The sequence below is a fragment of the Barbus barbus genome (assembly GCF_936440315.1).
Source record: "Barbus barbus genome assembly, chromosome: 46".
In the NCBI taxonomy this organism is placed as follows: domain Eukaryota; kingdom Metazoa; phylum Chordata; class Actinopteri; order Cypriniformes; family Cyprinidae; genus Barbus; species Barbus barbus.
Genome location: NC_136724.1, coordinates 19,488,893 through 19,503,249, shown reverse-complemented (window position 1 = coordinate 19,503,249; position 14,357 = coordinate 19,488,893). Strand labels below are relative to the sequence as shown.

At 38.1% G+C, this 14,357-nt stretch overlaps 1 protein-coding gene across 1 annotated transcript; it reads left to right on the top strand.

Moving 5' to 3' along the window:
* Positions 1 to 212: 212 nt before the first annotated feature.
* Positions 213 to 11,485, top strand: LOC306864660 (calponin-3-like). The gene is made up of 7 exons (XM_079408804.1): positions 213 to 451; positions 8,464 to 8,585; positions 9,030 to 9,096; positions 9,429 to 9,566; positions 9,800 to 9,916; positions 10,244 to 10,390; positions 10,479 to 11,485. The coding sequence occupies exons 1-7, from the start codon at positions 395 to 397 to the stop codon at positions 10,818 to 10,820; spliced, it is 990 nt and encodes a 329-aa protein (XP_079264930.1). The 5' UTR covers positions 213 to 394; the 3' UTR covers positions 10,821 to 11,485.
* Positions 11,486 to 14,357: the final 2,872 nt, after the last annotated feature.

The following is a 14,357-nucleotide window of genomic DNA, read 5'->3' as shown; positions in this document are numbered from 1 at the left end:
ATCGAAGAAGACAAAGAAAGCATTGTTACACCATATAACTGTAGAGATAAGCTACAGCTTTACAGTAAACTGAAACTCGATCAATAGTTTTGCCAGGTGATCTATTACTTACCAGTAGAGCCAGATAAACAACAGACTGTTTAATATGCAGAATCGATGCTTCTGATTGGCTCTAGCTGCGCATCAGTCTTCTAGCTCCACCCCTAATTCTCGATAGAGGTTAGAAGTTTTTGCGCGAGCCGCTGTTGTGTAAACTCACTGAGACGGATTATTCATGCACGCGGAGCGCCGAATGATCTGTACTGTGATTTTACTGCAGCTTTAGGACTTTACTTCTCTCACTCCCTGTTGGTCAGTACCGTGATTTTAAGAGAAAACGCAAAAAAAGTGAATCATGACGCAGTTTAACAAGGGACCAGCCTACGGATTATCTGCGGAGGTTAAAAACAAGGTAAACTGAATTTTACTAATTTGTTTTAAATATTCGTATATGCATTTTTTAGATGATTCGTTTCGGTATGCATCATAGAAACAGTTGTAAATAGCCTATGTGCTTTTAAAAAGTAGATTATTTTCCATTATAGGCTATTAATGTTAGTTTGTCATTTCTATGGTTTAGTTTAAATATATATTTTGAAATTATTATTTCTGTTTTACCTATGTTTTATTGCTTTGTAAGACTTTCAGACTTTAATAGTTACACGAGTCTTTATTGGAGGTTGAATCCAAGTGAATTTGAATTAAAAAGCACATTATAAAAAAGAAGCTAATAATAATAACAAAATATAAAAGTAATTGATGATTTAGATTTTGTCTTTTGTTTAGTACTGATTTGATTAAATTGAAAACTGCAAGTCAGCCTCCCCAGAAAAGTTTCTAATTTCGTATGATTTTGTGTGTTAGAGTAATCATGTGAACAAAAGAAAATGGACAATTTTCCTCAAATTGATCTTTGATTGTCCAGAGTTTAGAGATGACCCGGTCAGAGATGTTCTCCATTTTTTTTTTATAATAAATATATAGGCTATAAATAAATGATAGGCTATAATGCTTATTACTTCTGGAATAAATATTATATTATATATAATAAATAAATATATGTTGCTAAGTTAAAAAAAAAAAAACAAGGAGCAGGAGGGTCATTTTAGGGAAACATTATGAAGCACGTCTAATCTTTAATATCTTAGTAGTGATAAGTATTAGTGATTAGTAAATCATGCCTCAAAATGATGAGACGGGATGTTTCATGCAATAACATAAGTAAAGCCAATGAATGAACTTAAAAGACTTAAAATGTTTTAAGCATGACATCAGTAGTACTGAATAGCTATTTTTTGACTTAAGTAATCTTAGGTAAATTAAACTTTTTTCTTTTTTTTTACGCCTGAACAATCCTGGTAGGTTTGTGTGTCTTTCATCTAACCCCTTCGGAAGTAAGGATTTCATCTTGGAATTTTAAGCATTCCTAAAATGTGACGACAGGGCCGGAACAGCTGTGATCTGTATAATCCCGTTTCATTCAGAAGAGTTCAACTACTGGCTTTGATCTGTCAAAGGATGTATGGCAATAATGACCTATTTAGCTCAATTAATGTATGCTGCTTTTTAGCCAGATGCTTTACAAGATGTGTTTCACCCTGAAATATTAATTATGTGAATACTTACTCATTGACTTATATTGTTCCAAACCCGTGTGACCCGTGTAACACAAAGATAGAAATACTGGTTGCTCTTTGCAGTTGCAAAGAAGCTGGAGCTTTCAAGCTTTAAAAAGGATGCAAAACACCAGTCGTTATTCTCTGATCATTTTCTCCCCCAGTGAGCTGTAAACTGCTGTGCCGGGATCATTAAAGGGATAGTTCACCCAAAAATTTGCTGTTTATCTGCTGATGTAGATGACTTTGTTTCTTCAGTAGAACACAAACAAAGATATTTAACTCACACCGTTGCAGTCTGTCAGTCATATAATGGCAGTCAATGGGACTCATGGCTTTGAGAGAGAAAAAAACATACACAGACAAAACCAAATTAAACTCTGCAGCTCGTGATGATACATTGACATCTAAAGACACGAAACGATCGGTATGTGCAAGAAACTGAACAGTATTTATATTATTTTTTTAACCTCTGATCCACATCACTGTCCAAGTGTCCTGAGCACGTTCACATCAGCCGGCTGTCGTCTTGTTCTTCTTCTTGCTTTACGGCGGATCGCAGACTTATAAGTGCATTACCGCCACCTATCTCTCAAATGGACCATTGACACTCCTAACTGAGATTGTAGATAGAGTTTGAGTTAAAAATCTTCGTTTGTGTTCTACTGAAGAAACAAAGTCACCTACATCTTGGATGCCCTTAGGGTAAGCAGATAAACAGCAAATTTCCATTTTTGGGTGAACTATCCCTTTAAGTTAGTGATTTGAATCAAGAATCAAATTTGGTTCTTCAGACTAGTTTTGTTAATCTTGATAAACTGATTCCTCTCATAAGAACGATACATTCATGAATCACTATGTCACTCATGAACTATGTATGATATTTTCGTGATGCTTTCTTGTTTTGGAGCTTGACATTTGCAGTCATCATGCACTTTCATGTGATTGAAAGTTATTATTTCAAGTTCAAATTAACTTTTTTCCATAGCAGAAAGAACGTCATGCAGGTTTCGAAAGACATAAGTAAGTCACGAGTAAGAGATGACAGAATTTAAATTTTTTGGGTTCTTTATGCTTTTACAATGAAAAGCATGTGGCTAAAAATACAGCATTGATCCTGACTACTTGCTAATGGAAAGTAGTTCTAGGGACTAGTTCCATTACACCATTTCCTCTCTTAATCCATGACTTATTTTCCATTTTACCCGGCTAGACACTAAAAAGCTGCAGGAAAAGTGTTTTTTTGCATGCTTACAGTTTGAGGTCAGTAAGTTTTGAAGATGTCTCTTATGCTCGTCAGTAATGTATTTATTTGATCCAAACTACAGTAAAAACAACATGTAAAATATTCTAAATTAAAATTACTGTTTTGAATATATTTTAAAATCTACTTTTTCCTGTGATGGCACACACATATACACAAAAACTTTTATTTTGGATGTGGTTAATCATTGCCCAGAACTAATTTATTTACAGAAACCTTCTTCTTTAATGAATTGAAACTTCAAACGAACAATATTTATTTGAAAGAGAAATCTTGTAGTGTGTGCCTTTTGTCTTATATAAATAGAAAATATAGTGGCTCGTAACTTTTTTTTTATATTGTGCAGGGATATTAATGACTGAATAAATAATGCAATTTTATAAGCAAAAAATTATAAGCTATTCATACAAGAAATCAGTATTAACCTACTAGAACGTTCTTAACCGTGTTCGCTTCAGACCTTTTATAGGTCATGCGCTTTCCGAGGATTTGTTTGTCTCGTTCCTTGAGTTTCATCAGCACTCTTGCTCTGCTGAAAGCCGAGAGCTGTTTTTTGCCTTTGTTTTCCTGCAAGCTGAACTTTGGAAATGTGGGAAGTCAAAGCTCTTATAGTGAGATTTAGAAACATCAGTACATCAGCCTGTAAAAATCAACGAATCACCTAGAATGATTCCTTAAAATAAAACTCACAAATGACATAATGGGAAAGGATGTTTTCCCAATCAAATCAATGACCCTCTCTGGTTATGCAACAGCAGACACAAGGGGTCGTTCATTTCGGGCTTCTTGCCAAAGCATCATCCTCTGCTCAAGTCCAGCACAGTAAATATATTGTTCAGGCTGGTTTATTTTTACACATGGAAAAGATGTCAATTAGCAACCTATTTTTATCATGACCATTCGTGTTGCATTATATTAATCATATCAATTGTTTTTGCCATGTCGTTTTCCCCAGACAGTGTGTAGACGGACAACCATTCAGCCATTGGATGAACATTGGTAGCTCTGTTTAGTAGTTAAATACATTCTCTTGTATGTTGCTTCCACAAATTTTCCATTGTCAGAACTTTGAATATGGAGTTACATATGCAGGAATTCCCCCTTAAATGTTTGGATGCGGTTCAACAGACACCTTGATTCTCTCAGGCCTGGGAAAAAGCGTTTTCAGACAGTGATAAATTAATATTATTCTTGGCTCTCATGCTCATCTCATTCTGCATCTATCTTAGCGTGCATGTCTGTGTTGCAGTCTTGGAAATACACCAATACTGGGCCCACATCGTGTCCTGGGACAGGATGAGGGTCAGAACAAGGAGGTCACGGTGGTTCTTGGGTAAAACCAGACCAGGTTAACCTTAGGGCTTTGATCTGTCGCTCTCTAATGCCACATTCCATGTTGATCCTCGGCGTAAAAACACTTTTACTGCCATACTGTTGATGGGCAGGCGGCCCAGTGAGGAGCAGTTACGTTCCCTGCAATGTGCTGATCAGCAATATTTTCCAGGTTTGGTTAAGGCTCTGTGAAGTGTGGCCACGGTTGTTAACCCCGTGTTGCCATTTTAGGAGAAACAGGAAAGCGTGTTTTCCTGAGGCTATTGTTTGGGGTCTATTGTTCAGCAGGATTTTATAACAGTGTAAACATAGACCGGGCTTATTGAAACACTTATTTAAAAAGATTATCAACATTTATTGAAAGTTTGAAAGCCTTTTATCCAAAAGTTGCCTGTGAACTGAATATTTTGCACTCCTATGCATTTGAAAGCTTTGTGAAAAAATGTGTCATTCTGCCATTGTCATTTTCAGTGGTGATTAAGTCAAGAATCATCATTATTATTATTTTTTTATTCTTGGGTGGAAGACTTATCAGAACTCCCTAGCTATTACCAAGCAACCACCTAACAATGCTGAAAAATTGTGGTTCTTAAAATTAAACACATTTTTTTTTTTTAATAAAATGTTAAAAAACAAAGTTTGGTTGGTCTAAAGCAAGTAAGTAGCCACCTAGCAACCACTCAGAACACCCTAGCAACGCCCTAGCAATAACTTAGAATTGTTGTTCCAAATATTACACAAATTGTCTTAATAAAACGTTAAAAAATGTAGTAATCATGGGCTTGTTTGACTGAAGCTAGCTAGTAGCCACCGAGCAACCACTCAGAACACCCTAGCAACCAATCAGAACACCCTAGAATCACATTGTAATCACTAGAACAAACAAGCTTTTATCTAGCAATGCCATAGCAATATGGTTGCTAATATTACACAAACTTTCGAAATGTAAACATCTAGTTACTGTTTTTCGGGACAAATGTCTGTCACTTTGTGACTTAAAGAGTTCCTTTTCAGATCTGAAAAACAAGTTGATTTCACAGGTATAGTAGAGATAATCTTTCCTCATTGTCTGCTGGGTATTTCCAGAGCACATGGTTAAATATTGGCTAATACTGGCTGGACTAGTTGCTTGCATGTGATTAAACAGGCACGCTTGATTTCAGCACAGTACTCAACATTAGTCAGAGAAAATAAAGTCAGAACATTTGTTCGTTTAACAAGTTTGTTTTTGCAAAGTTAGCTATTATGATGACACAGTAAGTAATGCACGCTACTGGATAATTCATTCTTTTGCTAATAGAGAATTGATGCTTATTTTTTTTAAACAAATAGGATTTTGTTGGAGGATTGTAGATTCGTTTGCATGTTGCTAAACTTCGTGTTTCTGTGTTTGTGTTTTTAGCCTAAACCCAAGGTGAAAAGGTCGTCCCTCCCCTCCTCCGTTGTCACCACAGTTTTATCGATCTCTCAGGGACTGTTTGTCAAATTGATTGCATCGCGTTGCGAGTCCTTTCACTCCCTGACCTTTTTATAGTCTGATGTTTGCTCGCTTTTTGTGCTGTCATCAGTAAGCTCTCAGAATTATGAGTCGAGGAGGAGAGCTAGAGGTCGGTCTCTAGCGGGATCGGCCCACAACCATCCAGAATGTTCTTTTTCTCCAAATGCCTCTAACATCTCCATCAAGGGTCACTTTTCCACATTTTTCTCTCTTTTTTCTACAACTGGCTGGCTTCCCAGTGGACTGGAAGGAAAGACAAGACAGACACATGGTTCTCCAATTTTGCTCAGTTTCTCCGTGGAGTTCTTCTGTTCTTTCCCCTCCTTTTGTCAGTCTTGATTTTTTTCTGATTCATGTCTAATATAAATCACCCCATTCAATGGCTCATTATATCAGAGATATAACCTTCTTTGTCTCCCACTACGTCTGAAATCATCCAGTGCTCTTTCGGAACATGCCAAAAGTCATGCACTTCTTCAAAGATGAGAGACTGTGTAGGGTTTAGCTTTTTGTCTGTCATTATAGGAGAAAAGTAATCTCGGCTGACCTCAAATTGCACAAGGGAACTGCCACAACACCCCACACGCCATTTTTTCCTAATGGTCTCACATTATTGACTGCGGGGCTGCAGTGTGGGAGGATGTCTGATTGATCTTTAGCTTGCTGAGAGGCCTTCTATGGATGTTTATGGGGACCCATATCTTCAAATCCTTTAGGAGGAATAATGAGACAATTGTATAAAGTAATATGTAATATGTTGGTATTTGCCAAGATACCAAATTGATTTTAGTATGATCTCAGTACAGTTTGAAGCATCTTTCATATATACTGTGATTCTAAATTAGTATCATATTCATATATCATAGCATTTAAATGGTATTTCAAAGAATACCATAGTATTTTCATACCCTACAGAGTTATTTTTTATTTAATTTGAACATTAAAAATTACTTGTTGATATTAAAGTTATTTAGTTGAATAATAATTGGGTTCCATAAGATTTTTTGAAAGAAATTAATACTTTTATTTAGCAAGGATGCATTAAATTGACCAAAATGACAGAAAAGACATTTATAATGTTAAAAATGTATATTTCAAATACATGCTGTTCTTTTGAACACTTTATAGATCATTCAACGCTGATGATAACAATAAATGTTTCTTGAGCAGCAAATCAGCATATTTGAATGATTTCTGAAGCATTGTGAGACTCTGAAAACAGTTAAATAATTATGCTGAAAATTGCTTTGCCATCATAGGAATAAATTACATGTTAAAATATATTAACAGAAAACAAGTACAATTTTTATATTTCACAGTATTACTGTTTTATTGATTGCTAAATAATGCAGCCTTAGTGTGCTTAAGAAACTCCTTTTAAAAAACTTACCGACTCCAAACTTTTGAACAGTAGTGTAAATAAAGCACACATGTTACCTGATAAAATATTTTTCACAGTGACTCACAAACATGGGATTTTCATGGAACAAGTCCAAAAAAACTGTGAATGCTAACATTTCCCTCCACTTCTGAGAAGGAAAAGCAGGTATTGCAATTTCTTAAACTGAAACACAAGCTAAACACAAAGAGGACTCTAGTTAGATATCTCTGTGAAAACTCAAAGGGTTAGGACTGTGTTTGTTCTGTAAATAAGGTTTGAGATAGCAGACAGAAGGCCATGAGGAAAGCTGTTATCATGTTTTGGCGGGAAAGAGAGACGTCTTCTGTCCTGAACACCTCCTGCTGAGAATATCTCATCCGGCCTTTTTGTCCCTTTCTCTCGTGATCTGTATGATAGCCACATTTAGCTTTGTCTTTGTACAGTCTGACCCTGAATGCTGAACTCGAAATGGAGCCTGTGTTATAGAAGCCATTTCCTGGAACTTGTATTATTAGCTACTTTAAATGGGTTTAAATTGAATTATTTAATATCCCGTAAAAAATATGTAAACTATTTTTGAAGGGTTACACTTGAAGCTAAAGTAATAGTTAGCACTCATGAAGAAGAAAACTCATACTTCAATAACCTAACTCTAACTTTTTAAACTTTGATGCCTCAAATGACTTTTCTAAGATTTACTTCTGCACCTACTGCACAATAAACAGACTAAGCATTCACTGAAGGAGCAAATGAAACAATCTCATATTTCGTTCAGGCATTTTGTAAAGATCTGCTATTAGTCATAGTTGTTCATTCTGAGCACATTATTCAATGTCAGCTGGTCAGCGCTGCTATTTACAGTCAGAAAAGTCCTGAGAAAGAGCGAAACAGCTAGAATAGATTCACACTGTGACTCTTTTTGGGAATTTTATGCTCTGTTGTTGGCACAATCGCATGTCGGTGTTGCATTCTATTCACAAAGGAGAAAGCCAAACAAAGCCAGAAAAGAGTTTTTATAGGCAATCCGATTTAATTAGGCTGCATTTGATGATTTTCCATTAGCTCTAATGCAACTTTTAAAAGTCAAACAGGCCTTTTAAATGTTTCAGACGGTTGTTTTGGTGTGTTTTGAAGTCAAACACGTTCTGTGTGAGGATCCGCAAAGTGTATTGACGTTACAATAGTTTAGATAAGCATGTATGCTGACACATTACAGTAGAATCTAAAGGAAGATTGTCCAGGACACATAACTATGATCCTGCAGAGCCGGTTTGACTCATAAATGACTGATGTGTGTTGGCTGACTCACTGATTGGGTTATTTCTTCTCACAGATCGCACAGAAATATGACCTACAGAAGGAGGAGGAGCTTCGTTTCTGGATCGAGGAGGTGACTGGAATGCCGATCGGAGACAACTTTCAGAAAGGGCTCAAGGATGGCGTCATACTGTGCGAGTAAGTTGGTAAACATAAACATAATTTGGGCAAGGTTTCCATGCTGAAAACAACAATTTGCTGGCTTTAGATTTTCTCCCAGGCTGGTCTGTTGGTCAGTTTTGGGAACATGTCAGCTGGTCAGACTGGGAGACCACTTGTCAGACCAGCTAAACACCAGCTGTGCCAGGCTAGGAGACTATTCGTGGCACTATTAAAGCTTGTTTGAGCATCCTGGCCAGACATAACGACCCTGGCTCAACCAATGGCATACATTTGGGCCGAGACTGTTTGTTTGGGTGACCAGTGGCAGAAAACCTGTATGAAAACAATCGTTATTTTGGCAATTCCATTGGGTGATGCTAGTAGAAACGAAATTACATACTTTACACCTTTATTGTGCCCATAGAAGGTGCTTGCAAAAAGAAATGGGTTGAAATCATTCATTGTTTTTATTCTTTTCAGATTGATAAACAAGCTTCAGCCTGGATCAATAAAGAAAATAAACCATTCACAGTTAAACTGGCATAAGGTAAACATCTCAGAGGCTCCCAAAGTCTTTGCTTTCATCCAGATTAGCCCGGTTGAAAAGTAAGAAGCACTTTTCTTTCAGAGTGACTAACAATACAAATTAGCATACAAATCACATTGTTGGCAAATACAGGCAAAAGCTGTTAACAACTGCAGATACATCTTTAGTATATAAAAGCTCTAATATCAGAACTCATCACATGCTGTAAGAATAAATGGACCCATTCATGCACTCTTTGATTCGTCAACCAAAATTAACTCTTTTGTCTGAAAATGAGGTAACCAATGATGTTATGGAGAAACATACCCTTACTGTTACCATTGTGCCCTCAGCTAGAGAACCTTGGGAATTTCATCAAAGCCATTCTAGCCTACGGGGTGAAGCCCAATGACATCTTTGAAGCCAATGACCTCTTCGAAAATGGGAACATGACGCAAGTCCAGACCACACTTCTTGCTCTGGCCAGTATGGTATGTCTGCAAGTCCAAATTCTGCTCAACCTGAGTTTTGCATTGAAAATTTTGTAAAGGCCTTATTGATAAAAAGTAAAAAGTGATTTAAAGAAATATATAAAAATAAAGGATTTCCTTGAGTAAGTATTGACATTTGGTTGATAGGCTTAATTAAAAATAAACTAAACAAATTAACATATTATTGACAGTCTAAATTTTGCAACTATAAAATGTATTTCATTTTTCAACAGGCAAAGACCAAAGGCATGGAAACAAACATTGACATTGGTGTGAAATATGCAGACAAGCAGCAGAGACAGTTTGATGAAGAGAAGATGAAGGCTGGCCAGTGTGTCATCGGACTTCAGGTTATAGACACTATTCCTGGAACTTCCTGAATGTTTTTGCATGATTCGGTTTGAAGGAATCATTCCGATCATTAATCATTGAGAATTGGTCACTGGGCTGATCCTTTTACCAGAATGGTATTCAAGGATCATTCATTGTGAGGTTTGAACCTACAACATTTCGGTTACAAGTCCAGATTAAAAACAGCAACTCAGCCAATATCAGTGCAGACATGCTTCTGGTAATGGTTTCTAAAGATAAAGGTTGATTGCAGGACCAGATCTTAGTAGATCATCTCCAGGGGTGTTTTTAAACCACTTTTGAAGTCTTTCTGACTTTTGTTTCAGATGGGAACCAACAAATGCGCAAGCCAGGCTGGTATGACCGCCTACGGGACCAGGAGACACCTTTACGACCCCAAGACGCAGACAGAGAAACCCTATGACCAGACCACCATCAGCCTGCAAATGGGCACCAACAAAGGAGCCAGCCAGGTACACCCAAACACAGACATGCATCAACAATATATCAGACAAAAATTATCAAAAATGACACATTTATCACGTGGCTGTCTCTCTCCAGGCTGGCATGTCTGCCCCAGGAACCAGGAGGGACATCTATGACCAGAAGGCAGCTCAGCTACCATTGGACAACTCCACCATCTCGTTGCAAATGGGAACCAATAAGGTAGCTTCTCAGAAGGGCATGAGCGTGTACGGCTTGGGACGGCAAGTTTACGACCCCAAGTATTGCGCTACCCCTACAGAGCCCATGATTCATGCCAACGGCAGCCAAGGCACGGGAACGAACGGCTCAGAAATCAGCGATAGTGACTATCAGGCAGAATATCAAGAGGAAGGGTACCAGGGTGAATACCACGATGAGTACAGAGGGCACTACAACGACCAGGGCATCGACTACTAGAGAACGCTGCTGCGCTGTTAGTCAAAGCAGTATTAACACGATGTATATCAACAGAGCAAGTCTTTTGCTATGCCTTTTGCTTCTCACAGTTACCCCTTCCCTCCCAGCGCATGTGTTTGGGTAAACAATCGTGAGTGGTGATATCTCAAATCTGCCATCTTAACAATGGTGAAATTGATCTTTTATAATTTCTTTTATAAAGTGTTTTTTATGAAGTATGGAGAACTGTAAAGATAATTTTCTAGTTTTGCAGTACGATTCTTTGTTTTACAACATACGCCTTGTGTTTTGAGTTTATTTTGGCCTTGCATCTCGGAGCGAAACTTTATCGCTAGTATTTAAAGCTCATCCGCCATTGAAATCCCGCTCTGCACCAACTGCTATGGACTGAAAGCCTTCCTGAAGACATTCCTTCCTAAGTCATTCCATTTGAAGTCATTCTGTTTAGAATTCCAAATGCCTGGTATTGTTACAAGCTTACAAATGTTAGCGTTTTAAAGATTAGCTGACTGGACGACCAAAAAGAATTCCGCTATTGCTTAGTTTTTTGTGCCATAATATCGGAAAATCCCATTGTATTTATTGCCCTGCTTTTCATTATAAATCCTCTGTCATATGGTTCTTTTATGAATAATGTCTATGTTATAAATAAAGTATTGAATGTCTACTATTATTTTGACCATTATTGCCTTTAAATTTAAATATGCCTGCTCGGTTATCTATAAATTCTAACTGATTTCAGTTTTATTAGGATTGAATAACACATTTTCTCCTTTTTCCTTGTAGTCAGACTGGTTCTCTGCTGTTGTCCTGGTGAGGTGTGGTTTCTGCAATGGCCCTGATTTTGTTATTTGGTTTTTTGCTCTTATATCTTTTATGAGGCTGAATTGAAGTGGCACAGGGCCTCAGATGTGCGCTGACTCTGCCCAAGTATCACAGTGCAGCCATAAATCTTGTGTTTTTGAGGCTACCCTCAGAGGCGTTTGGAAGCTGCTCCTTGTGTTGATAGCCCAGAGTTTCTGGAAACAGTTATATAACCACAAAAAGCAGCGAAAACCAGAATCTAAAGTAGAGCAAGTCAGTGTTCGTGCACCAGTTCATAGAGCTACTGCATTTTGTGCATATGCATATGTATTTTTAAATGAGTTACTGAAAAGCACTTGTTTGTGTCCGGGGAAATGAAAAAAACAAATCATGCTCTGCATCTTTTCATCCTAAACCTTCAATTAAGTCGATGAAATGAACTTGATGACATTATAGTTAATCCGACGTCCATGGAGGGATTTGGAACGAGTTGCACACCACTGAATTGAGTTACGCTTCCCATGCCGTGACCTTTCTGCATTCTTATTGGCCGCAGTATCAACCGAAACGCGACGGAATGTAAAAGTGTGATGGGGCTCGTGATGGAACATTCCAGAAGTACTGGACCATTTTAAGTTGGGTTGAGGCTGCGGACTTGAATCGAGAGAAGAAGAGGATTTATAAGTGCAGCAAATAACATGTTGGAGTTGCATGTTGCATTCTGGGTCATTCCGAGATATGTAACGTAATGCCACATGGCAAAACATTATTCTGTTTCCATAGTGATTTGAAGCCCAATAATATGTAAGAATTCTCTTCAATGTGTAGTCACTCCAGCGGTTGCAGTCGTAAATGAAGAAGCGAGAGTCTACTAATTTATGTAACGTGTTAGTGCTAAATCTGGGTGTCCGTGAACTTGGTTGAACTGCTATTGTGTAAGTAAGTGGGCCCACATATGAGGGGAGGACCACATAAAATTATATCCGTGCGTACAGGACAGTGACCAAACATCCAATCAGCTTCATGAGAAAGCAATGGCATTCACTCAAGTGCTGCCCCCTGCCCCTCCCGACTGTGTTACTCTGGGATAATCAGCGCTTTGTGCTGGCTGCGGAATCCGGGACAAAAACGCAAGACTCAATTAGAGAGAAGGTCCGAAAAAGACTGTTACCGCAGCAACCACAGAAAGCCTTTAAAGGCAGACGGGAACTCAACCGGTGTTGCAGCTTTTGTATGCTTCGTCACGCTGCTAACTGTGCCACCCTGGTACCAGTTTAGGGGCCTGGGGCCAAAACCATGTGCAGTCTATGCCAGAGCTTCAGAGAAGGTCATGAGGTAGTTAGTGGTGTTTGCTAAGGCAAGCATGACTATTATTACTGCTCATAGAAATCCGTAACACTAAGTATTTAACTTCAGCATGTAGGCCTAATTCCTCTCTTTGTGCTACGGACATAAATTATGCCTACAATCATGCAGGATGTTGTCGAAAGTTGTGCTAAAATACTAGCAGATGTTAAAATAAACAAAAAATACCACAGATTTACAATAAACGAGGGACCCGAACCAACCTGGCAAACTACCAGAACTACCAAAAACATTCATAACACTTTAGAAAAGGCACAGCAACACCCAGTCGGCCCCATTCAGAACACCTTAGAAATGCACTATAAAGCATTCAGAACACTTTACCATCACGTACCATATACATGTCCATTTTGTAAGTGTTGCAGTTTCTGATTATAGAAGCCACTAAAAGTGATTGAAGTATGAGCTTGCTGAAGCTTATGCTTCACAGAGATATAAGTAGCTCCCAAAAAAGAAATAGGCTATGATAAAGGTGGTCAGCTGTTTAGAGGCAAGTTGTGGACCTAAAACTATAAAGAATAAAAGATGTGTGGAAACAGCCTGGAGTTCATTTGCAGATCCTCAGGCTGAGCCTCACTGCAAACGCCCTGGAATGAACAGAGGGGGGAGAGGATGAAGAACAAAGATATACTGATCCACAGACAAACATACTCAGAGGAATTGTGACTGCTGATCACCATGAATTCATTCCTTGCTGTTGAGAAAACAGGCCTGGTGAAAGATCAGTGAGAATATGTGGGTGAAGATTGTTTGTTTGTGATTCTCCAGCCCAGTATGAAATATGTTCAAGCTAAAAAAGCTGAACAAAGCAGCCCGTTTTCCTAAAATCTGTCTGCGTTTGCTTTATAGGAATGCATTATATCCATATACCTCAGTTTTCTTTTAACCAAACCATTTCATCGATTTAAATGTATATTTCACATTATTATGATCATTATTGAAGGTGAAACATTGAGAAGTGGGCTTTAATGAGAACCACAGATGGTTTATAGCTGCTCTCCCAGTTTAAATTTCCCTGGATACAAGATGAAACCATGTGTCCGTGACATCTGAGACTTCCTCTCATGCCTGTGGATATTTTTTTTTTAGCAGAATGCTCACATTCCCTGGCCACTCTGAATTTCAGAACGAGGAGTTCAGTATTGATTCTTCTCCTTTCAAATCCAACCAAGTGGCCTCTAGCTATCTCCATATATCCCCCAGATACTCAACTCTGAAAGGGATGGATCTTTTCTCGACGGAGAGGAGGACAACCATGCTGTATGTTGAAATGCCAAAGGTTTTCTTTATTAATTAAAAGGAGTTTCTGTTATAGTACCTCCCGTTAATCTAAAACAGCTGGATCTGAGTTGGGAATCATATGTTATT